This window comes from Mustela nigripes, chromosome 14, assembly GCF_022355385.1.
Source record: "Mustela nigripes isolate SB6536 chromosome 14, MUSNIG.SB6536, whole genome shotgun sequence".
Taxonomy (NCBI): domain Eukaryota; kingdom Metazoa; phylum Chordata; class Mammalia; order Carnivora; family Mustelidae; genus Mustela; species Mustela nigripes.
Genome location: NC_081570.1, coordinates 49,874,628 through 49,901,036, shown reverse-complemented (window position 1 = coordinate 49,901,036; position 26,409 = coordinate 49,874,628). Strand labels below are relative to the sequence as shown.

Sequence of the window (26,409 nt, the reverse complement as noted above, 5' to 3'; positions counted from 1 at the left end):
TCTCTACTGGGTCGCACTCTTCCAATTCATTGTTTCTGGATTCCCGCTCTTGTTTGGATGAGCTAAAGCCCACAGTTGAGCCCAAATGAGTTGCCCTTTGGCAAATCAGCCCAAAGCTTGGTAGCTCCCCTGCACCCTTTCAATACAACAGAAATGGACAGGCCTTCCAGGTTTCTCACAGCAGTAGACACCATTCTGGAGCATTTCTTCACTCATTCTACAAGCACCAGGGGCCTAATGTGTGCTCAGTGCTATGTATGCTAAGCCCTGGGGATAGAATGGGCATGACAGACAGGTCCTGCCCTTAAGGAGCCATTGGGCAGAAAGATGGCAATGAACTGCAGCCTTCTATAGCTTTCAAGATAGCAGGTAGCCTGTTGTCCTCACAGTAGGATCAACCTAATGCTGACTGATAAGGCTGAGCATCTAATGTCCAAGGGACCCAGGACTGAGTCCTGCTTTTTCCCTTAACTAGTTGTGTGACTTGAAGTAAGCAGGTCTTTGTCCTTGGGGCCCTAGAGGACTGCCATGAGGACTGCTCTGCATGACAGGAGAGGAGAACAGGTTCTCATACACGGGTTTCTTCTGAGAAAGGTGGGCCGCTATCCACAGGTGTCAGTTACTGGTACTGCCAGCCACGGGCTTTGATCTCTGCCATCATTTTTCTTGTCTGATTTTGTTAATTAAAGAAAGCCTGTTTTCAATAATGCTAAACCAAGACTTGTTTATTGTACAGGAAACTATTAAAACATTAATGGGCCATGATTGGCCCCACTTACCTTTGTGGCCTTATCTTTGCACTGCTTGCACTCAACACTTGTGCTGTGTTAAACTTCTTCCAGATCCCCCAAAGCCAAATGCTTTCCCCCTGCTGGGCCTTGGCACGGGTGATCCCATTCTCTTTGGCTTTGCTAACACTTGCTAGTTTTTGTGTTCTCAGGTTAGCATCCCTTCTTCCAAGGGGTCTTTCTCCAGGCCTTTTGTCCTGGGGTTTACCTCTGTCACAGTCTCTGAACTGTAATTAATCTCTGTTTTCCCCAAGAAAATGGGTATCTTGTTGAATGTGGCATCCCCAGTGGCTGGGGCAGAGTAGGCACCTACTAAATACAGTTGAAGGAAGGGAGGGAGGGAGAGAGGGAGGGGTTGTCTCTACGTTTCTTGAAGCCTGGTGTCAGTTACCCCAATAGGGTATTTAGATGGATGACTTCTAGCATAGCTGTGCCACATCCTCGTTCATGCCATGTGGCCAACCCCCCCAACCCCCGCCATGACAGACATTCTCTTGAGAGACACACATAGGTCTCCATGAGCTGCCCCAGGCAGTTCTGATGGAAGAGCTGCTGCAGTGGGGCCAACTGTGGCCAACTGCGTCAGTAGCACGTGCAATAGTTTTGTAACATGGACGGCTGCCTATTTACTACAAGCACAGAGGATTTGTCCAAACCACCGCTCCCTGGAGAGTGACTGGGCTGCTCCTGGCCAAGACCTCCGTTTGGTTCAAACCTCAAGACGGGAAAACACTAATCTTTTTACCCAATAAGCCATCCAGCACCTCCAAACCTTGAGCGTACACACACAATCCAATTAGTAGTTCCAAAGTCTGAATCTTTCACCGTCTTCTGACTTGCCCTAGTGTCTGCCTCCCCGTCAAATACGTTTTTCTTTTTTTTATCCCCCTTTACACTTTCATCTGAGTAATCTTTTACCTCACGAAACTCTGGCCCGCTCAAGTTCGCTCTGCAGATTTCCAAGAGGGCTATGTGCATCCTGGTGGAGCTCGGGTCCCAGAGGCCGAGTTAGCAGAATCCCATCGGTTAACCAGTACACAGCATTCTGTACTAGTTAAGTGATCTTAGGCAAGTTAATTAGCACTCCCGAGTCTTAGTATGAGGCTCCATGAAATGGAGATAAAAACTTGATCAGTTTTTATGGGGCTTAGATGAGCTAATGCCGAGGTAGAGGCAAGCACAGAAAACCAGAAGGCCCAGGTAAAGGGACTCTCTAACTCTAACATGTGTACGGGTCCTACGGTCCATGTGAGACCCCAGGAGGACCGGTTCCCTTGGAAAGTCATCGCTCAACAAGGCGGCTCTCTCTTACTTAATGATATAATTTCTTAGTTAAAAGTAGCAGCTGCGTCAGTTGCATTCCCCCAGTTGCAAGAGAAAGTTCTTGAGAAAATAAAAATCTGTCTTTAATTGCGGTATTAAAATCAGAGCAGCGAAACCAACCACACAAAAGGAATTGGCTCAAGTTTATGAAAGGCATTTGGGTCCTTGCCTTGCAAGGCTAAACTGCACGCCTTGGAAGTTGGGGGTGAGGGGGGGAAGGGGGGAGCGGAGAGGCAGGGAGTGAGGGGGGGAGTCGTCAGGCAACCAAGTGGGACAGAAACAATCCTATTTTGGTTTTTGTTAGCGAACGGCATACTACATAGATCAGAGACTTCTTATAAAATACAAACCCCCACTGTACACAAAGCACAGGAAAATGTGAGGAAAAAAGGGAAAAACTAAAAGCAGCTTAGGGTGTGTTAACGCTGCTATTCTGTCAGCTTAAAGAGTATTTTATGCTTGATCAACAGCTCTTTTTTATTGTGCTTTTCTTTCATTCATTCAAGACATCAAAGCCGGGCACCACCAGCGTACCTGCCCTTCTGGAGCCGCTTGTGACGGGGTTCTAATGAAGCACGACTCTGGGAGCCGGAGACCCCCGTGGACACGGCAGTTCAAAGGGAATATTTCAACAATGATTACATTTTGTAAATCTTTTTATGAAAGAGACAGCTTATTTCCTGCTTTTTCATGAAAAATAGATTCTATCCATTAAAGTGAGCCCGCGCCACGGAAGCTGCTTGAGATCTGAGGTGCAGCGTGGAGATTAAGGGGACAACAGCCCCAATGAAATTGTCCAGAGTTTCTATCTGTTTGGCTAGGATGGCACTGCCGGATTTTCCGGGTGGAGCCTCGACCGTGCACTGGACGGCTCTGCTCTAGCGGAAATGCGGTGACAATGGTGCTGCGAGCTTGATTTTCAGCCGGGGGGCCTGCTGTTTATTATTTGTTCCTTTTTATTCTTTTGGATTTCACAAAGTCCAAACCAAATATCGGAAGGCATCAGGCCACCCCTTTTATGGCGCAGGGAAAAAAGATGAAAGATTTGAGTTACAGATTCATTAAATGCTGTTATTTTTAATGCCCCAAAATGGGACAGACCCTTTTTGCACGTGGGAAGTTAGCCATTAAAAAGCTGGCTCGGGTCTGAAGATACAATACCGTCTTTATTATTGGCTAATGTCTGCCCCAGGGGCAAAACTAAAGAAGGCAGGCTACCCTTTTGTAATTTTTGATTTCAGTATTAAGATAATCTTTCCTTGGGTCTTTCTTTTTTCTTTCTTTCTTTCCTTTTTTTTTTTGGTGGTGGGGAGAGTTGAGTACAGTAGGGATGGAGGAGAATGATTTCCTAGGGAGCTATGAAATGAAAAAAAAAGTATGTTTTCTGCACATCAGATTCCAACCATAATTAAATGCCTGTTGTCTAACAAGTGCAGACAGTCACACTTGGGGCTGGCCCAATGGTGGTCCAGGGAGGTAACCTTTCTTGTTTAAAAAGAGAGGCGTGGGAGTGGAGGTCAAAGCTCAGCAGAGCGTGGCCACATTGTAATAATCATTCCACCCAGTGCTTCTCTCCTGCTCTTACTCTTCCCCCCAAGCTAAGAAGCCCTTCCCAAACACCACAGGTTCACAGCACATCTATCATGTAGATGTAGTGTTTGGATTGTACAGGTAGAGAAAGTCTGGAAAGGGGGAAAAAAAGAACATTAGAGCGAAAAGTCCAGTTATTACAAAAAGTCTCCCAGAGACGTTCTGCAATAGAATGACGGAGGATCTGGTAGTTTGCCAGAAATCAATTCCCAAACTAACCTTTTTAGCCAAAGAGCCCTTTAGGCACCGGATGGCATCTGCCACCTTTGGACCTTTCCACCACAGCTGGCGCCGATTGGCACGGCCCAGAGCACAGGTCTTTGCTTCTGTCCCCTTTATTCACCCTCTGGTCACAGTCCGGGTTCCTTCCTCCTGTCCTTTTCAAGCCCCGTTTCCTGCCAGCCACCCCCCCTCCCCCAGCCAGTCTCTTTCTCTCCCTCTCCACCTGGGTTTGAGCCCCCCCTCCCCCAGGATTTAGAGCAGACCCCTCCTCTCCCAAAGGCCACAGAAACCAACAGCCCTTCCTCCTCCATTCACCAGATTAAGAAAGGAAGCACAGACCACACTCAGCCACAGCCACAAGCACCCTCCACCCCCAGCAGTTGGAATGGAGGGCTTCTTAGTAAGCTGAAGAGCCAAAGAAATGAGGCTTAGAGGCAGAATTGGGGCAGAAGGTGGAGGAGGCTGTAGCATCTCAGTTCTCGAAACCCATGAGAAAAGAGACAATAGTGAGGTGCACCTCAGCATGGGACTATGAACTGGGAGTCCCAGTTCAGTCACTGGCTGCCCTGGGAGTGGCATCCCAGGAGGCCACTCTGATTCTGCTTACAAAGATCCCATTCCTAAACTTCTTTACTTTCTGGCAACACCTGCTTTTCCATTTCACTAGTTCCGGGAGTCATCTTTTCCTTGTTCACAGGGTGGATGGGCTACTGGGCTAAGACTGTTCATATTCTACTTTCTGTGTCTTCGTGGGTCTGACCTGACTTATCTGCAAGACAGGACTGGGTATACCAGTCATCATGGCATTGGCGGGAGGAGATAACAAACACAAAACACAAAACTTTCAAATACTGGCCTAAATGACTTCGAAATACCAGCCAGGAGGGTAAGCATTATGGTCATGAGGGGCAAGGCATTGCTGTCATCTTGATGGCTTGGGGTGGGGTCAAGGTCTCCCTACCCTGGATAGAAATGGAATGATTTCCCCAAACCCAGGCCAAGCTCCATGTGACATCCTTAAAAGCACAAACCAGGAATCAGTGAACAATGCTTTCCTCCTCCTTCTGAAAATGTGGTAGGATTTAGGGTTTTATGGCAACACAACTTGTCTTTGTTAAGACGTGACTTGCAAAACAAACCCACATGGGGGAGTTGGCAGTTTCAAATGACAGTACTTTTTTTTTTTTTAATGCTGAAACAGCAAATGCTTTTTATGTTCAGATTTATTTCCTTCTAAATTTGTAGATTAAATTTACAACTAAGCAATATTCATTACTACAAACGATTTGATTCTTCCTGAATATTTCTAGGGGAGGTGAGTGGGAAGCTTCTTTGTGGGGTCGGGGTGGAGAGCTGAACAAAGGCAATGATCTCATAATATTAGCACTCTGTAGGAAGGGTCTTACCAACGGTGTGGCCATACACATCATACATAGGACCAGCAGAGCTGTTTGGTTTCCCTGTCAGGAATCTGTGCTTTTTAGAGAGAGGCAGTATCATTCTAACACAGAAAATTTAATTAATTCATTTTTACCTTTCCAGTCATGCCTTTAGAGATGGTAGAGATCTCCCAAGCAAAGATTACTGAAGACGGATTTCAGAATGTGTTTTATAAAATCAAGCACGGTAACAAAATCACCTACTTTGTTGTCCGATAAATCCTACCAGGTACGGCTTCCCTAGTAACTGACATTTCGGAACAAACTCAGAACTCACACACACACACACACACAGTGCTGATCTGGAACAGTTAACGCATCCCGCTATCGCTTTATTATATTTTAATGAAACCAATTACACATTGGACTGTTATACGTTCATTGGCTCTTTAGATATCCTTTTCTCTTGCTAAATCACCATAGGGATGGGAGATCCTAGCATTCATTTTGTAAGAATGGTGCTAAGTTCAAATGACACCTGTTAACTTTCACTGGAGTCTGCAATCACAGAAATCTTGCTGCTCTACCACCTTGTGCTATCTTAAAGGTGTTGAGTTAAAAAAAAAAAAAATAAAATCCTGAAGATTTTTCTTTCTCTTCGAGGAGTGAATTTTCTGAGCTAAAATATTGCTTCCTGTTGTATTCCATCAGCCTTTCTGCGTTGTTCTTCAAGAACACATTTACGAGTTCAAGTTCAGGTTTAAACTAAATAAAACACTCCTCAGGAGTTTATAACTGAGCCTCATTTACATGTGTTCCCTCTGAGCTCTCTGCCTGCCTCAGTGTGTGAGTTTCCAAGGCTTGGTGAAGGAATGTTTTACAGTTGGAATCTGCACCACTTTCTCAGGCATTTCAGACTCCGAGGCTGGGCTCACAAGCTTCAGTTAGTATTCAAAGTTTCCTCAGAGCTGCTATAAAGTCAAAGAAAGACAAAGAAAGACAAGGCAGGGGCCAACTGTATCTTCTTAATTTTCCCTATCAGGCTTTCAAGTTAACATTCCAGTTGAAAAGTGAGTAACAGATTCTAGAAGTATGTTCTAGAATTTCACAGCCATGACTCTGAATTTCTCTGCAATTGTTTTCAGCATTTTGTGAAAATGGTTGGTACTTATTTAATCTCTTCAGATATAAAAACTATGGCTTCCCAAGATGCTTTTCCTGCCTTGAAAACGTAGATGAAGAGTATTATGAAAATAAATGTCTTGCTCCCACCAAAAAAAAAGGGATCCCATATTGCATTTATGAAAACACCTAAGGGATTTTTTTAGGTCAGAAAGAACTCAGGGATTTTCCGGACAATCAAGGTACACTGGAGAGGAAGAAATAGCTATTTTGGGTTGGGAACCAGGAAGAGTTAAAGTAGGGATTCTAAATGCTATTATAGGGAACCAATCTGGAGAGAGCTGACTCTCTCCCGTGACTCACTAAGGTTAAGGATAAGCAAGAGAAAGACCAAGACTAAGCCAGAGAAAGCGGCTATGATCTTCATGGACAGAAACGGCAAGAAAACCAGAGAAACAGTATCGTGGACTCTGCCCCTCAGCTTCTCTCTGAAATTTGAGTTTATCAAGCAAGAAAGTAGGTAGAGGAGTAATACACCAGTGATGCCGGGCCTGAGAGCTACTTTCCGGCATCTCTTCACCCTGGGATGCTTCTCTCCTGATAGGCGAGCACATCCAGCATCACCTCAGGCTGTGGCATTCCCCACCCACTTCGGTGGCTGCCTCCCTGCAGAGGCAAGTGTTGAGGCAAGTAGTCCCAGAGACAGTAAGCACCGCTATTGGGTTAGACAAGACTCTGCCTGGCCCAGGGTGGATGGACAGAGTCCACGAGGAATCTGTGTCTCAGTTAAGAAGGGATGTAGACCACCTTCTTAGCATGGTGGTTGTGCGGATAAAATGAAATAATATATGGAAGTGTTTTCTGTCTTAACGAGACTATGCAGAACTGAGGCTTGTTTCATGGTATTCTTTTCTGACATGGGGAAGACACAAAACCACATCTTTCTAGGCCAGGTTACTCCTCTTCTTGGCCTAGTACAATGAGGGGCAGTCCTGTCTCTTGAATCAATACAGTAACAGCGTGTGTATGCTCGCCATATACTTTTTTCCTCAATCCCCTGAACTTAGGTTAGCTCAAATGCTGAGAAATATCAAGGATTTTCTAGAAACAAATTAAATGTGAATACGCTTCCAGCTAAAACTCTTCCCTGTGAAAATAAGAAGTTTCTTCTACTGCATAAGGACATGAATAAAAAGTGGAATCTTTAGATGATATTCTGAAGAAAGGAATGGTAAAAGGAGTCTCTTTTTGAGTGGTGGTTTTCTTACGGTGATTGAGGAGAACCTGGGCTCTTAGGGAACCCTAAGAGTTCCTCAGCCTTTGGCCAGGAATGATTGGCCAATGTGGCAAAAAGATGAGAATCTGCATATGAGAGAGTCTCTGCTTATCTCACTGGTCAGTCAACCGCAGATTACTGAGAAGCATGTTCGTATGCCTAGGTTTTTTTTATTTTTTATTTTTTCATTTTCATCTAATTTTGACTCATTCTCTACTGCCCTTTGGATTCTGCTGTTCAAGGTTCTTATAGGAAACAAATTAAAAAAATAGTTTTTTTTGGTAAGTTCCTCTGGCAAAATTGTGGCTGGGAGGAATGTGAAACTCAAGACGGTCTGCAGAGTTTCCTGGGGATTTAATGTACCAATGTGTACCTTAATTGTTTTGAAGATGAAATAATTTCACAGTCGACCTTATAGTACAAAGGCTGTACATTGGTTAGTGTGTTGGGAGAGAGAGGCAGGCCTCATGTTTCTAATCTGAGGCTGAATCCTTTGGTAAAACAGTAGCCTTATTCTTCTATGATTTTCTTTAAGAGGCAGAGAGCACCAAATGTGGACACACGCTTGCTTGACAAGGCTCCATGGAAGGCAGGGGCTGAACAGGACAAGCGATTTCCTAGAAGCTGATCGGACACTTGGAGAAACTGCCTTCTCTCTTCTACTCCCTTCCAGTTCGTTACTCAGGGCGTCAATCCCTCACTTTACCATGCAGCTTAATTTGTGCCTGGTTCTTATTCCAAGCGAGCAGCTAGGAAGGAGTGCAAAGGGGTAGTCCAGATTTGACAGCACTGACCCCACGGCTGAGGAGCATTAGTGAATTCCATAAGGAGTATCAAGCAGCAGTTCTTAGTTTACAAAGGTCATTGTGATGCAAGGCCCAGGGGAAGAGCCAAGTGAGCAAGCAGCCTTCCTGGAAGATGGTGGGGGTGGGGGAAAGGGGAAGAATGATGTTTTTAGGAGGGTGGGGGTGAACAGAACTTGGTCCATCTTTAGACCTTGACAGGAAAAAATATTTGGGAAAAGGCCAATTGTGAGATACAGCATGGCCCTAGCTGGATGGTAATGATGTAACAAATAGCAACATTCAGAGCTATCCAGATACCAGGGAGAACAACTGGCAGATATTACAATCATTATAAGATGTGAAATTATACCTCTCACTGCTTCATTATCACTATATTTCATAATATTTGTCTAGAAAGGCACACAAAGCCTATCAGGTTAAATTAATCCTAATGATCAATTTTAGTTTTATTCTAATTAAACAATTTCAATTTAATTAATGCGAGCACAGAAATTAGTCAAAATTACAAATGTAAATGTTGAACTTTAAATCAAAGGTCCTCCCTGCTCTCTGCCTCCCGTAGAAGCACTTTAAAGGGTTTGCCTGTGAAAGTGGATGGGAATTTTAACCTTTGTCTATAGTGTGAAGGACAAAAGTTAGAAAATGGTGCAAGCAAAAGCTCCCCAGAACACTCACTGGCCCACACCCACATCCACACAACACACACACACACACACACACACACACGCAAGCACGCACACACGCACACACACACATGGCACTCTCTGAAGAGAAATTCCCTGAGGTAGACTTTTGAATTACGTGCTTTTGTTCCTGAGGATTCCAATGCACTTGGGCCAGTCTAATGGATATTTTATAAAACACCTTTGTAAAATAGAAACCATGCATCCATTTTCTAAGGTACCTAGGAAACCACCTTCCCTGGGCTTTGGGTCTCTCATTTGGAGGTGCTGTTTTATCAGAACCATGCACACTTTATTTCAGAATGCACTTAAAGGTGTATCTGGAAAATGATGGCATCTAGAGTAGATAATCTTTAAGGAAATTACCAGCTTCAATATTCTGTATTTCTATAACTTCAAAAAATTCTACCATCTTAAAATGGATTTTTGAAAATGGTATGAGGGATATGTGCCTGAATCATCCTGTAAAGAAATTCAAATAACCTTTCTTCTCCCTTAATAAAAATCCAAAGGAGATGGGATCCAGAGTTCCAAAAATCTGAGGCAGGAAAAGATGTGGCAAATGAATTTTTTTCCTAAATGGAAAAAAGGCTGAGGGGGTGGCGGCAGGTACCAAAAAAAAAAAAAAAAAAAAAAAAAAAGTGAAATAGGAAAAAAACATGATGAAAAGAAATGCATTTCATTTTTTGTATTTAAACACTTTTGTACTGGTGAATCATATCTAAGAACAGGTCTGTAGTGTCACAGAGTCTTGGTCTTAGAAGAATTTTATATGTGACCTAAGATTCTATGTTACTGCTCTTATATTCATAAGATAGCCACAACTTCTTTTCCCACAAGGAACCCTTCATACATGATCTTCCATCTTCCCAATTGCATATGAGAATTATTTGATAGCATTCAATCCACTATCACTGTTCGGGGACATTACAGGAGAACAGCAGAGTAATTTAACAATATAGTTGATTAGTGTAATAATCATCATTAAATGGTAGTAATGATAGTGGGATTCCCCTTACCTTGGTTAATGACCATAGACAATTCATTTCTTGACTGCCAGTGGTAGAAACGGTTTTTGAAATATTAACTTCTGCCCCATGGGAATGACACTTAGCCCACCACATTTAATTTTTGACCTTCACTGAACAGCATGATCCTAATCCCTTGATTTTATAATCTTAACTAGGAAACATTAAAATATGGATTGACTCCAGTTGGCAGGAATCTTTATGTTCTTTTCACTAAAAAAGCTATAAATCCAATGGTTGACCTTTTATTTCCAGGTCACAAATGACACCCACTCACTTTTGTCCATTCACATAGGATTTATGTTAGGGTCTACAGGTATAAGCCATGAAAGTTGAACTTTAATGAAATGTCTTTCAAAGATATGCACTTAACCAAAAATTTCCCACACAAAAAATGAGCAGATAGCTTTTTAAAAATAGCTATTATATCCTTAGGTTCATGGCTGGCCTCAACTAAGTCTATTTTTCACTTGCAGTAAGTTTTCTCTAATACTGTTATTTTTCGGAGGGTAAAAATTAGGCGTGTGTTTGGGATGATAATAGGACCTTCGTTCTCAATTTAGATTTCTAAACTGAAAGATTTCTGAAGTGTTCTCTCTTGCCATCACCATAATTCATCTATCTCCAGCTGAAAAACGTTCCCTGTCCTTTTTCACAAAATCAATTGTATTGATGGGAGGCGTTCTGTGTTGTCAATCAGGGAAATGTGAGTTGATGGGACCCCAAAGCAGTGAGCGAAGGTACGGAATACCAAACCTGCTCAGGTCCACACCATCTGAGGAAGATCAATGCTTCCCATAACACTCTTCCTGTCATGTAGCACCCTAACTGTCACAATTAATAATGTAGAAGGGGCTGATTAACTTAAGTAAAGTGCTCTCTGCTGTGTAAACACATAAAGATCTATGAGGCAATTCGTAAATAAATACATAAATATAAAATAAAAAAGGAAAAAGGAAAAGGGGAAAGGAAGGAACAAAACACCATTTTTATTTTTCATGTGGATGCATTCTCACTTTCCATTCTTCTCTTGTAACAATTACTGTACCAGCCTCTCTGACAGAGTCAATAAATTGATCTGGGTCTTGATGCAGCAGCAAAGCAGACTGATCTGATATGCCATTATATGCAGTGGAGCGGGAGAGGGGGGAACGGGGGTCGGGGTGCACTTGGGTGGCCGAGGGCAACAGGGAGAAATGAGCAAGGGCAAGCCAGCATTGCTTTGGATAGGTAATTAATGCTCTACGTGGAGTTTCTGGAAGAGATGATCACATCCCTGGTGTGCTAGTGTGCCTGAGCATGTGCACACGTGCGTGCATGTGTGTGTGTTGAGAAGGGACAGAGAAAAAGACACCTTCAACTTGGCTAAAGGATGCAGCCTAAGTAATACCGTATGCACCACTTATTGAGGTCCCTGCGGTATTTCAGTCACTCAAACCGATCTGCAATTCAATGAGGATCACCACCCCATTAGAACTAATCATGTCAGCTGTGTATCTGACAAAATAAACATTCAGAAACTGTGCTCCTAGGTTCATAACTTGTTTTTGCACTGGGATTTTTTTTTTCTTCTTTCCCTCATCCAGCATAAAGTTTAATAGTTTTTTAATATGAAATTATAACATCCATACAAACTCTCTGTATGCATTCCTCAGCGTATTTTGCTTCCCAACCAGAAACTGCAGCTGTTAGCGGAGCTTTAACTTGCTCCTTGGGAGTATGCTAAGTATGTTCTTAATAAATAAATATCATTCCACTAGCTAATGAGAGAATTAATGGCACAACTTATGGAAAACGGACATGGGAGGATGGTGGGGGGTGGGGAGGGACTCAGCTTAGGGGGAAAATGACCAGATTACCTCTGGGGTTTTCGCCATATTAACATTTCTGGGTTTCTGCTGGCAATCACAGGTCCCTGGTCCGAAAGATGAATGAGATGCTTCCCGCCTGACCTCTGGTGCTTTATAGAAGTTCAATTCTAAGGGGTGAACAAAGCAGCAGCACATACCAGCTCTGCATGCACCAGGTAAGGGGGCCCAAGGCTTTCTAATTTGGCTGTATTGAATCCTCCTAAAGCTCTAAGTGGAATCCATGAATTGACTTAAAATTTTATAAATATGACATCTGAGGTTCAGAAAGGCTAAAAACTACCCCTAAGATCACTGTACTTGTCTCCAACTGTCATAACAAAACATCCTAAACTAGCTGCCTTAAACAACAGATAAATATCCTAAAATACTTATTTTCTCACAGTCCTGGAGGCTGGGAAGTCCAATATCAAGGTCCCAGCAGATCTGTACCTGATTTGTACCTGAGGGTGCTCTTCCTGGCTTGCAGATGGCTGCCTTCTCACTGAATCCTCACATGGCAAGACTGAACTCTCTGTTGTGTCTTCTGATGCAGGCACTAATCCCACTGTGAGGTGCTGCCCTCACCTAATCCTATCTCCCAAAGTCCCCATCTTCAAATACCATTGCAGTGGGAGCCAGGGTTTCTGAGTATGAACTTTGACAGGATGGGGGTGGCGGTGGGAGGAAAGGGGGAACAACACAATTCCGTTGACATCAGTCACATACAGAGATAAATCAAAATCAAGTCTGTCTGGCTCCAAGGCTGATGTCTTCTCTACTCTATTACACTGCCCAGAAGAGGAGGGTACCTCATGATCATGGGTCTCCAAACCACTACTGTCTGTAAAATCCTGTACCTACGGAGTGTTAATGCAAACATGTTTGAAGTTTCTTCACTTAGAGAGGTCCCACTGCGTCCTTAATCTGCTTCCCATCTTCTGCAGAATAAAGTCCAACTGCCTTACCATTGTCTAAAGTCATGTATTTATTCATGACTAGACCCTAACTTCCAAGCCTCATTATTCAGCATCCTCCTCCATTTACATTAACAGATATACCAAACAGAGTAAAGTTCTTCAGACACTGCTACTCTTCTGGGTGTGCTCTTCCTCTTGCCTGGAGTGGAATGTTGCACCCACCAGGTAGGTCTGTCTCCTTTGCAACCAGCTCATGTGTCATTCTACTCTAGGATGTCTTCCATGAGTCCCCTGCTTCTCTCCAGACTTAATGACCTACTCTGTGTACTCCTTATAGATTAGGCATACTTCAATTGTTTCATTTATCACATCTTGCTACACTTTATTTACATTTTTCCCAGAAGTCTGTGAGCAAGGTATAGCAGGGATTGGATACACACACACACACACACACACACACACACACACTCCCCTCTTCCAGCCCAGTGTGGTTCCAAGAATATAGTAGGTGCTCAGTAAATTGTTGTTTTTTTTTTTAAATCCTGTCTCCACGATCAATCACATTGCTGATGAGTGGGGTAGATAAGCTAGGTATTCAAATATTTTGACTCCTAGTCTAGTGCTGCTTATAGCCTACCAAGATGCACAGATCCCTACTACGTTCAGTTCCCTTACTAGAATTTTCTATCATATTGTCCTTCCATCCTCCCTGACTATGCAATGCCTTCCCCATATGCACACAAAATGGCCAGGGATTTGTGGAAGGGGGATCGTACTTGAGAGGGGCAGAGGCTGTGTGCCATGAGAACTGGCCTTCAGTTTCCCCCAACTACTCAGGGCAACGGGAGACACTCAGCATATCCTGCCTTTTGGAAGGGAGCATTGAACACTTTCCACATTATTAAGGCAGCACAGAGGGGGTCTGAGGTTGCCCTTCAAGTTCAAGTCTGGGCTGCAGCTCCATTATCCCAACACATTCAGAGTGTGGGAGGGAGGCGGGAGGGCCAGAAACACAGGCCAGGACAGCCTGTCCTAACCCAGTGTCCCAGCCCCAACACACGGATCCAGCTTATCACAGGCTCCTGTGATTCATTAGTTAATGTGTAAAGCATTTGGAAAGTGGAAAGCTAATTAGAAGTGCTAAGTTATTTCATCTCTGCTGTAAAAGAAGCAATGTGAAGCCTAAGGAAAAATTCTCATGCAAATATTTTGGGGAGGCGTGTGCTACGGAATGTAACTCAATGAATAGGCTCCATTGAGTGGCTATATCTCAAAAAGAGAGGCCCCTGATAAAAGAATGTGCCTCCATCCTCAATAAACAAACAGGAAGGTAAACAAGTGGGTGTGAGAAAAGTGGGCAGGAAGAGTCACTGAGAACTCACGTGAGAGCTTTGAAAATCTCACTTTAGACAATAGGTCCTGGCCTTGAAACTCTGACCGTGGGACCTTCAAGGTCTTAGGCTCATGAGAAAGCCTGGGAAAGCCTGTGCCCCAAAGGAACCCCCTCCTAATGCGAATGGTTATTTTTTAGAGTGCAGGAACATTCTGGAAAGTGAATTCCTCAGGCAGGGGAGTTTCCCAGGCAGGGCTTTGTGGGAAGGGGGACAGTTGGCCACCTGTACTGCCTCTCTCCTCACAGTTCACGGAGCAGGGCCAATCAACTCATTTTCCTGTTCTCTGAACTCTGTTGACTCAAGCTCAGCAAAACCAGGCTCTTTTCTTTTGCAAAGGAAGCATCTGGTTCCAAGTCATAAAAGAGAAACCCAGAACCCATTGCTGACTGTTTGATAAGCACCCGGGAGGGCACGCGGAGGGCACTGTTTCACTGGGTTCCCTTGAAATTACAAAGGGACATGTCCTCCAACTTGGTCTTTTCAGAGTTCCAGTTTACCAGGAGAAAGTTGACCCAGCTTGTGGGAGCTGGTCAGCACAAAACCCCCATATGTCTGCCTGGATCCTGGACTCGGACGGAGGGCTGAAATGATCATACCTAGTGTGTGATCGCTACACACGCATGCACTCACACTCACACGTGCATGTGCACGCATGGTATACATGTTTCTTAGACACACAGGGAGCACTGAGTGTAGAGGAAAGGCACTGTAAGAAAGCAGGCATCCAGGGATGAAGGGAGTCAAGTGCAGCAAAGGGAGTTAAAAGCACATGACACCTATCAGAGAATGCGAAGGAGGAACATGGCAAATACTGCCATCAGTTTACCCACGATCTATGGCCCCTACTTTAAATCTTGGGGCAGTTTTGTTTAGGGAGGACAACAAAACCACCCCAGGGTAATAGATCACAATTTTAGCCCATCAAGATAGTTCTGTGCTAGCTTTCCCAGCATTTTTTGCAGCTAAAAATTCAATGTAATCTAGTTTTAGTCAGTGAGACTAAAGAGGAATTTGCCAGCAGGAAGCAGGGGAGTAGTATGGCAGGGCTTTTGTTTCCCCAATGTAAGAGGAATAATGGAGTAGAATATGGGCATGATGTCTGGAGCTGCAACAGCCATTTTGCAACCAGAGGCACCAAGCATGAGGACGAACAGACAGCATGCTGAGGGTGGTAGAGTGAATCGTCTTCAAGAGCATGGGTTCCTGTCAGCATCAATAGCAGATGAGAGAAGGCCAACAACCACACAGATTTCATGGGAGGAAAAGAACCCTGATTGGCTTAAGTCACACTTAATTGGTTCTCTTCTATCAGGTGGATGATATTGTGGCCTTCATTTCATAGATGAAGGGACTGAATTTTAAAGGGTAACATCCAAGATCACTCTGATGAAAGGCATAGCTACGATGTGAAAATAGGTCTTACTCTTTAATTCATGACTTTTCTCTTGTTTCCCCCAAAGAAATCAGGCTGTGAGTACCAAATATATTTTCCTTAGTATCCTGGAACATTCCCTGATCAGAAGCATCATTATCAAGATCCATCCTAGGACTGGAAATTTTGACAGCAATTCTGCAATTAATGCTGGGGTTTTCTGGCTTCATTGCACAGCTGTCATCAAACTCTGACCTCACTCCTCTTAGTTCTCTACACAAATTCTCACCTTCTGTTTCCAAGCTTTCCTCCCACTTCATTTTCAGCCTCCTTTTTCCCACAGTCCCAAAGGCCAATTAAATGGATACCAGATTTTTTTTTATCCTTCTTCCGTAAGATCTAAAATTTCAGGTGCAAGCTCCCTCTTATCTTCCTCTTGTCCCTGGCCACTGATCTCATTTTAATACTGAGAAGTGGCAAGTGAGGAAGGAGACAGGATTATGGAGCACCTACTGTGTGTCAAATCCCAAGTAGGCACCTCATTCTTTCACTAATCATGCATTTGCTTTAACTAAGAAACTTCCCCAAATCTTTTTAAAGCAAGGCAAAAACCAAACAAACAAAATGGCTAAAACCAAACTAAAACATGTGACTTAAAGGTAATAGGGTTACAGAACTATCAGAACAGAGGGAGAAGGCATCTGGGTGGCTCAGTCGGTTAAGCACCTGCCTTCAGCTGAGGTCGTGATCTCAGGGTCCTGGGATCAAGCCTCGTGGCAGGCTCCATTATCACCTGGGAGTCTACTTCTCCACCTCCCTCTGCAACTCTCCTCTTGCTCTCTCAAATAGATAAATAAATAAAATCCCACTTTAAAAACAAAAACAAAAACAGAAAACCCCCCCAAAAAACTGAGGGTGGTAAAAGAGACCAGTCCCTAGAACTGATGCTCTCACTTTGCCCAGAAGTGACGTTTGTAGCTGAAGACATCTAAAATGTGCTACTGAATTAAAAACTGAAAGATGAGGGTTCTGATTATTGAAAAGTATATCTTAATAGTGTCTCATAACCTATCAGTGAGGCAGCTATCAAGTGAACCAGAAGAGAATGTACAGGTTGGTATGGGAGATGGGAGGCTGGGGGGGATTCACTCTAGCTCACATTAGTACAGAGGGAGGGGAAGCACACTGCATGAGTAACTCATCCTGGTGAGGTGTTGCTGACTATGCAACACCCAGGACTGAAGTTGAGAGCAAATGAAAAAAATGACCAGGCACTGCCTGTCCCTTCAGGGTCTAGCCAGGGAGGTGTATGCATCTGCTGCCAGTCCTTATGACACTCAGAGACGGTTTCCTCTTGGGGAGTCTCTTCTTCCTTGGGGCACAATTGAGCTGAATAGGAGAAATGGTGTGCAGAGGAATAGATGTGCCCAATCAATCAGGCTTTGAATGTACCTTTCAGCCAGACGCTCAACGGAAGGATCTATGGGGTTATAATCTTTAGGGGAGGGGCTGTCCTAATTTGCTAGATGGTTGTTTGAGATCCAGAGTTTGGCAGGTAGTTTCTGGTCATAACCACATAGCAGCACAAGAGGATGTGCTGAAAGGTTCACCCAAGACCTTGCCTAACGGGGTACATTGAGGGAGCCAGGGCTTGGGAATCAGAAGTGGGTTTGTGTTCTGGCTCTACTGATCCCTGGCTAGGTGGCTCCAGGGAAGTCATGTCTTCTCTTCAGCCTCAGTTTTTAAATCTGTATAATGGGATAACAATAATAATGGTTCTGCTTACTTCAGTGGGTTGCTCTTAAGATCAAGTGAGAAAATACTTTGTAATCCAGAAAGTACTATTTAAATATGAGTTTAATTATCAACTGAACAATAAAAGCTATCATTTGTTGAATGTTTAGTTGGAGCCAAGCATTTATTTTCTTTATACCAGTAGAATTTAAGATTTAAAACAACCATCAGAGATGATATGACTATTCTACAGTTAATAAGCCAAACCAGAAAACTGAAACACCAAGAAAACAGAAAAGGAAAGGAAAGGAACACATACATGTTTCTAAGTGATGGAATAAAGCTCCACCCAAGATCTGAAAAGGAAGCCCACAATCCCAGCTGCTCTGCTATCTGGTCTCTGGGCAGAGGCTAGCTGTTCTCACAGATGCCGACTAACATCATTAGTAAAGGTCCTTTTTCCCAGGCAGGATGAGAGAATGAGCTCAGTCTTATTTTACAGACGCATGAACTAATCGGAAACTGGGGCAGGTCTTCAGAAGGACCAAACACAACATCAGTCCTATCCCACGGGACCCAATTTCTAGGCTTCTGATTCCTTGATGTAAGAGCATGAGTCAACCCTAGACCATCTTAAAGAGAAAATGGTCATTAACATTTCACTAACACTAACTAAGCATGCAGTTGCCATTTGGGAAAAAGAAATTTGAGAGACAAACTGGTTCAAATCCCGGCTACCTCTTTTGCTCGGGGTGATGTATTCTTCTGAAAGTTCTGTTTCCTCACCTGTAAAATGGGGATAATAGCACCAGCCTCAGAGGACTCTGAGTACTGTAAGCAAAGCAGGCAGAGTATCAATTTGACCAATATGATTTGCTACTATTTCCAAAGTCAGGAGGAGATGAAAATTTACCTGTCATTGTGTGGGCTTGTAACTGAAATGCTCAAATCCAACTCTAACTAGAGGAGGAGGTTAATCTTTTTTTTTTCCTTTTTCTTTTTTCATTTAAGGAAATCTCAGTTTGTTGCCTTTGCAATTCTCTCGCTGGTTCCCTGAACTTCTGTGGGTATCTAACTTCCTCCAGGCAGGCAGCACAGGGCAGGGTGGGGAAGAGGCGGGGATGGCTTCCGCTCATTGGAATGTGATCGCAGGTGAGCTTGGTGCTGAGGGTGAGGATGTTACACAAGGAGGGGGAGATTCTTGGAAATGAGGGGTGAGGGAGCTACCAGCTGACATGACTGCAGCAGGAAAGGATTCTAATTTTATCTGCTTGGTCCAGAGAAGATAGAACCCAACAAAAATGTCACTCTTCTTAGGCTGGGCTCAATAAAACCTTATTTACCAGCTCATGGATAAATGGGAGGAAATTAAAGCTAGAAAGAAAAAAGGTAAATGACATGAGAATCAGAACCACATCATCAGATCAGAATTAGACTTGGACAGAAAATGGTTTAGCTTTTCTGCCCCTTCCATTCTTTGGAAAGTTCTTTAACCCAACTCTGTGGTCTCAAAGCCTCTTAGGCAAATCCCTTATTGTAACTGGTATCACCCCACATTATTAATGTTGTTGTTGTCATTACTATTATTATGATTTGTTACATCAGTGTCCTCTACTAATCTCTGAACAACTTGGGAATTGTTACTCCTCATTCTGTAGGTATTGGCAATACTGTAAGAAATGATGAGAAAGCGAAGAAAGCAACTTATGAAGAGTTTCATAGATTGCCTATGCAGCTGGAGCTGAGCTTCAGGAATATGACACAGAATGACAACAGACTGAAATGCCTCCCGTATCTGCCACCTCCCCACATTCCTATGCATCCCCAACAAAGGCAGACCATGGGGTATATGTCTCTAATTTAGCCATGCAGGGACCTCTCCAGATCAGCCGATTTTCGGCATTGCGAGAAGTGTGTGGCTTGTGCCTACATGTGTGAATTTCATGAAGCAAAGGCAGTCACATTGCTCACAAGTTGGGCAGCTAAATGATTTATTAAGCAAAGGTTACAGCACCTGTGCCTTTTTTGTCAACAAATCAGGCCCATGCCATGCCAAGCGATTCTTCTAATAACCTAAATGGTAATTTGGTTTTAAATAGCATTTCAGATACCACGATTCAGTTGATGCAGAACAGTGATAGATTTGGGTGGCAGGGAAGAAATGCCTATTTTTAATATTGTTTGCACTCATTTTTCATTTTAAAGAATTAGTTCTCATTGGAGTTCTGCAGGTTAAGCATTTTATTTGAACATTCTGATTAAACTAGAACCTGAATCAAAATGAGTTCTTTGCTCAGTCCTTCTGTGTGGGAATTGGTATTTCTATTTATTACCTGGTGATGAAATATTAACTTTTTTTCTCTAAATAAATGCCTCCTCTTAATGGCTCTTGTTTTCTGGGATCAGATTAAATTATGGGACGCAATTGAAATGGCCATTGGCTTTCTGCTATTTGAGATGATAGCATGTCCTCTATTATATTATATCATTCAGTGGGTGTGCAGGGGACATTGTGTCCAAAGTGAAGTACACACTCTATGCCCCAGAGACTTCTCTATATGTTAATATCAACCATCCTGGGACAAATTTGAAAAAGAAGAGATTCGGGGTCAGGCCAGGGGATCATGGCTTCTCAAAACACAGAGGTGTTCTGTAAGCTATAGGGAGGTGGTCACCCCCCATTTCAATGGTGAGTTACCAAGTAGAGGATGCAGAGAGATAGGAGGCAAATGATGAGAGTAGCAGAGAGAGCAGAAAAACAGGAAAAATAACTGGGCAGGAATGTTCAAGCACAGTCAAAGCTGGGGTGAAATATACAATGCAATCGCAAGGCTAGTTTGGAAAGAAAGCTAGCTCAGGGCAAGGCTAAAAAGAAGGCAATTCTGTCTCAGTGAAGGGAGGAACTCTCTGGAAAAAAAAAAAAACCAGACTGGAAGGGAAGGAGGAGAAAAAAATGGCTTTCAATTATCCACGTTATCTTTCCCTACCAATCATTACCGATGATGAATTGGTGCAATAAAAGCCAATATTCAATTTTTCCAATTTACATGGAAAGAAGGCCGTAATATATTGTTAAAGGGAAGAAACAGCAGGTTATCCAACAGTGTATATAATATGATCTCATTTTTGCAGTACACTTGTATGTGTAGCAACAGTCTGGATGGATTTATATGGAAATGTTAACAGTAGGACTACAAGTGATTTTTATTATTTCTCCCATCTGTATTTTCCCCAATTAACATGTATCATGACTGTAATAAGAAAAAGTCATTATTTTTAAACTTCCTTATGAATCATTTAGCTTCAAGCAATATAGTCTGACTACCTTCTATGGGGAGGGCATGAGAAACAGTATTTTCGGAGAAGTCAGCACACACTCACAGTGGATTTTGTTGATAAACTGTCTACTTGTCCTGTCTGTTTTATAGAATTTTATGCTCTTAAGAGGGGAAAGGGCCATTAGAGTTTATCTCATGATTACATTTTAAAAGTTGTGGTGAAATTCACATAGCATAAAATGTACCATCTTAACCATTTTTAAGTGATTTTGGAAGAGCCACACTGTTTTGCAACTACCACTACACCAAGCATCTCCAGAACTCTTTCCATCTTGCAAAACTGGAACTCCATAGCCATGAAACAATGAGTCTCCATTCTGCCATCCCCACCTTCCATACCCCTCACCTTCTGCCCCCTCCCTGCCGCCAGGCAACCACCATTCTCCTTTTCCTCTCTATGAATCTCCAGGGACCTCATGGAGTGGACTCATACAGTAGGTGTCCTTTTGTGACTGGACTGTTTGACTTAGCACCAGATCTTCAAGTTTCACCCACATAGCATACTGCGGAATTTCCCTCATTTTTAAGGCCAAATAATATGTGCTATATATTGCAGTCACATGTGTAGGCCACATTTGGTTTATGCCATTTGCCTGTTAATGGAGACCTGGATTACTTCCACCTTCTGGTTTGTTGTGAATAGTGCTGCTAAGAATACGGACTCTGAAAAACAATCTGAGGGGTTTGAAGTGGCGGGGGGGTGGCAGGTGGGTATCATAGAGGGCACGGATTGCATGGAGCACTGGGTGTGGTGAAAAAATAATGAATACTGTTTTTCTGAAAATAAATAAATTGAAAAAATTAAAAAAAAAAAAAGAATACGGATGTACCAATACCTCTTCAAGACCTTGCTTTCAATTCTCCTGGGTATAACAAAGATTAGATTTTAATGCAGTCTCCGGCTTTTTTTTTTTTTTTTTAAGATTTATTTATTTATTTATTAGACAGATAGAGATCATAAGCAGGCAGAGAGGCAGGCATAGAGAGACAGAGGAGGAAGCAGGCTCCCCACCAAGCAGAGAGCCCGATGTGGGGCTCGATCCCAGGACTCTGGGATCATGACCGGAGCCAAAGGCAGAGGCTTTAACCCACTGAGCCACCCAGGCACCCCTGCATTCTCTGATTTAAAAGCAGGGAGTAGCCCAGGAGTACTGCTGAGAGCTGAGCATCACCAGTCAGGGTTTGAATACCTGCAGGGAAAGGTGTTCACCAGTTCATGGGGCTGTGCAACACAGTGGTTGAGAATGCACGCCTCGGAGACAGACAAACTGGGTACAAATTCTTGTTCCACGTCTCACTGCTTATGGTCATAGGAAAATGAACAATCTCTTTAGGTCTCAGTTTCTACATTTACAAAGTGGAGATAATTAGATCTACCCTATTGGGTGCCTAAAAAGATTAGTTGGGTAATGCACTTTAGGTACTCGGTACACAGAATTGTGCTCAATGAATAGAAGCTATATATCATTAAAGAATACTTTGTAGAAAGTAAGGTCTTGTGATATTAAAAAGTCTATGCAGTAGTTCAAATTCTATCTGCTAGAAAAAAATAGAGACCATGTCTAATCTGTCTCCCAGAGGTTGATATTTAGGCATTTGAACAGACTTCCACTGGGAACTGGCCCTTTGGAGAAAGGGACACCATTTTACTTTGCATTTGTTTATGGATTTATGTGCAGGTTACTTCTTCTGCATTTGTAAAGCTCAAGTACCTGCTTGGGTGACTCTTTAATTTTTATTTCTCTAAAGGTAGAAAGCAAATGTTGTCCTCCCAATTAATACAAATTTCATGCTTTAGTAACAAAAGTATCAATATAGAATAAATGCAAGCTTGCTTAGAAAATTACTAATCTGTAGGCCATGCTTAAATTAAGTCTTAGACAATTCCTGTGGGGGAGAAAACCTCTTCTGAACTAAGGTCTTCTCAAAAAGGAGATTATTTTTTAAGTATATGACCATTTTTATCTATATCTATATATGTCTAACACTCTAAATGGTTCCAGAAAGTAGTTCTTTTTTTAAAAAAATAAGTTAATATATATACCTTAAAACTAAGATATTTTGAGCACATAATTTTTATCTCAGGATATATATGGTGTTGTTTTTTTTTAAAATGACAATTCCATTAGCACAGTTTCTCCCAAGACAATTGTGGATGGCTTTGTTCAAGACAAATGTGGCAGGTGTCACTGTGATAAGAAACATTTAAGCTGTTGTCCCTATGATGCCAAATATTTAACAGAAACCAAAAAATTTCAGTTCCAGATGACAAAATTGGGTCTAAATGACATCATTCATCCAGATGCGTGGAAAATCTGGATTTTCAAGAATTGAATTTTTGTGGTCAACATCATGAAGACTCAGTTTCTGGGTTAAATAAGGCATTTGTGAAACAAAGCCATTTTGGAATAGAACACGTTTTCATTATAGAGAAACAAATTGAAAGGAACACGGGGTACCATTTCAGTGCTGTGAATCACAGATTACATTAAAAAAAAATACGATGTAAAAAACAAACAGGACATTTCCAAGCTGCATTTTTGAGGTTCTTCATGAAGTAACCCGACCACACTGGGGCTTTGAGAAAAGCAATCATTCAACATAGAGGCACCGTCCCCAGTTCTCCCTTCCCACTGAACTTGAACACATGCGCCGAAAGTACAAAATGGAATGACCGTGCCTTTGAGGTAATTATTCAACTTCAAACTCACCAGTTAAGCATTTGGAGATATGGGAACATAAGCAATACGCTGCAACAACTTTACAGGAGGTCCTGAATAGATGTTCATCCCAGAAGCCACGGACACGCCAGTTTCAGGAGAAACAGCAGAAGTGGGAAACTCAAGAGTTAACCTCCTGCGCCCCCTCCCCCCTCTTTATCCCCTTCTCCTCCCAGCTGCCTCCTCCCAGGCTGTACTTTCCGTGACCCTGCTTCCCGGTAAGGAAGGTTTCAGAAGCAGCGCAGTTTCACCTGCGCTGTCGACACAGCAATAAACTAAAATCCTTTACTGAGAGAGAGCCAGTGGACCCAGGAAGGCAAATCTATCCCGTTGATAAGCATCTGGTCCTACTCTTATCAACAAAGACGAGTAGTTACCAATTCGGCATCTGGAGAATACACACCCGGGCATATGCACAAAATATCTCAGAGAATTTATTTTCAAACCACATGCTGAGAACCTCACAAAGAAAATACTCTCTTTATGTTGATTATGATGGTATATGGTTACCGTCTAATTAGGAAATCAGTGAGTCGTTCCTCTCAAAACTTGAATCTAATTCCATTTCGCAAACTTCTAAACATCGGCACACCCACTACCTTTGAACTCCAAGAGTCCCTTACTGTGTCTGACAGCAGCCATTTCAAAACCTTGGAAAGAGATTTTTTTCTCTTTGACCGACACTAGCACAAAACACAACTGTCTACCGAGAAACAAGCTCTAGAGGAGCAGGAGAATCCCCTTTTCTCAATCGCCTACCTCAACGTATGACATTATATTCATATACCCCCCCCCCCCGTACTTGCTCCCTCGGGGCCAGTGTACCCAGTGACAAATACCACCTACTTCTGTGCCAACACCAGCAACTTAACAGGACTCACGAACCCTTTCTTTCCGGTTCCTGAGGACCCGATAACGAAAACAGAAGAGGGGCTGGTTCCCCATTCCCAGGATGCACTCTGATTTCATGGGCAGCCCAAGCTGACTTTTCCAGGCAGGGGTGGACTTCTGTCTGGTTGCAAGTGGAGAGACATGAATTCCCAGAGGAGGAAACACACTATCTAGCCCTGGGAAACCTTTCTTGCCACAGCAAAAGCAGTTCTGGCACAGAAGCCTTCCTCCTCTACCCCCTCAGTAGGTAACACAAAAATCGCAGACAGAATTTTTCCACGATTTCTGAGGACACAGGGAAATGTGGCTGAAGGGCCGGGAAGGTTGGGGTTGGGAGGAAAAGGGACCGAACAGGGGCTGGGAAATGCAGCCTGTTGTGCCAAAAGACAAGTTACAATGCACCTGGCGAATAAAACAAGCTGCACCACATACAGAAAAGATGAGAGCGGCCCACCTGTGTCTGTTGAGGGATATTTACAAAGCTTGGATCCCGTGGTCCAACACTGACGAATCGGTTTGCGGGGGAGGTGCTGGGTGTCGAGTAGGCTGTGAAGGGAAGGGACACATGCGTTCAGGAAGCAGCACGAGATTGCACACACAAACACCACCAAAACACACAGTCTCCGAGCCTACGCAGCTGATTAACAAGGAAATGTGCAAACACTGGAGCTAGCAAAGGGATCCGGCTAGCGGGGGCATTTTAGACAGTCATAAAAGGGAAGGGGTGTTGGGTTCTAAAGACTGTTGGAATAAAACAATGTCAAATTGGGTCTCAGATGAGTTCTTTTCTCCTTCCAGCATACAAATTAGAACATGCAGGACATTTGCAAAATATACTTTTGGTGTAAAACATGAGCTCTGGGGCCAGAAAGAGATATCTTAGTCCTTAGAGCACAAGGGAGAAAGAAATGAGGTAGGAAGGGGAGGAGAGCAGTTCATTTTATAACCTTGCTTTTCACACTATGGCACTTCCAAAAATCACGAGATATTCCTGCACCTCTATAGCTAAATATCAAAGAGGAGTCTTTAGAGAAGGAAATAATGGCTTCTCCAGAAAGGAGGTGGAAAACCATTGAGAACCAGCTGTCTTTATAGGCTTCGGGAAAGTATCTAGAATCTCTATAAAGCAGCAGATGTGCTTAAAATATTAACACCTGTAGTCTTCCCATCCTTGATCATTTCTGTTAAGGCACAAACTATCAAGAACCCATGAAAACCAAGATACCACACTAAAATCACAGTTCAGTTTACCATCCTTTCACAGTTCATGAAAGTTTGGTTGTTGGTTTTTATAGTTTCAGTTTTTATATTTATATTTGAGAGCGTCACTCCAGTGAGAAAAAAACTCGGTGGCTTTGCTGTTTCATCGGCTTATACATCCAAATGTGTATTTGGTCTTGTGGTGACCTGCAATTCACCTCTTTACCACAAACTCCCAATATTTATTCATATTCCTTCTTTGTACCAGAACTTTCAGATAGACTCTTGCTTAATTTCCAATTAAACAACACACTTGCAAAAGGCCCAATTTTTCTGGATTAACCTTAGACACAAGCCATCTAAAAGATGAAAAGGATCTGCAATTTTTTTTTTAAAGATTTTATTTATTTATTTGACAGAGAGAAATCACAAGTAGTCGGAGAGGCAGGCAGAGAGAGAGAGAGGGAAGCAGGCTCCCTACTGAGCAGAGAGCCCGATGCGGGACTCGATCCCAGGACCCTGAGATCATGAACTGAGCCGAAGGCAGCGGCCCAACCCACTGAGCCACCCAGGCACCCCAGGATCTGCAATTTTTAAAAGCACAGATAACTAAGGGAATAATACCAAATTCCTTTGCCAGATTTCTTTGTTTTCCTTTTTGGCATCATCTGCTTGTCTTTGATTTTCTGTCTTACAGAAAACTGCTCAGACTTCTTGCTTCCCTTGTTGAGCACATCTAGAGGTAAAATTTCAACCAATCTAGCCCAAGTCCTGTT

General features: G+C 43.0%; 1 protein-coding gene across 6 annotated transcripts in view; it reads right to left on the bottom strand.

Moving 5' to 3' along the window:
- The window catches only part of NFIA (nuclear factor I A), a 560,134-nt gene that overhangs the window by 7,649 nt on the left and 526,076 nt on the right, over nucleotides 1-26,409 (bottom strand). For 4 of the 6 annotated variants that reach the window (XM_059374930.1, XM_059374929.1, XM_059374934.1 and 1 more), the window contains exon 10: nucleotides 24,888-24,979. The exons of the other annotated variants lie outside the window; for them this stretch is intronic. In XM_059374930.1, coding sequence (XP_059230913.1) covers nucleotides 24,888-24,979 — 92 coding nt within the window. The remainder of the gene's footprint in view (nucleotides 1-24,887; nucleotides 24,980-26,409) is intronic. 6 annotated transcript variants of the gene reach the window in all.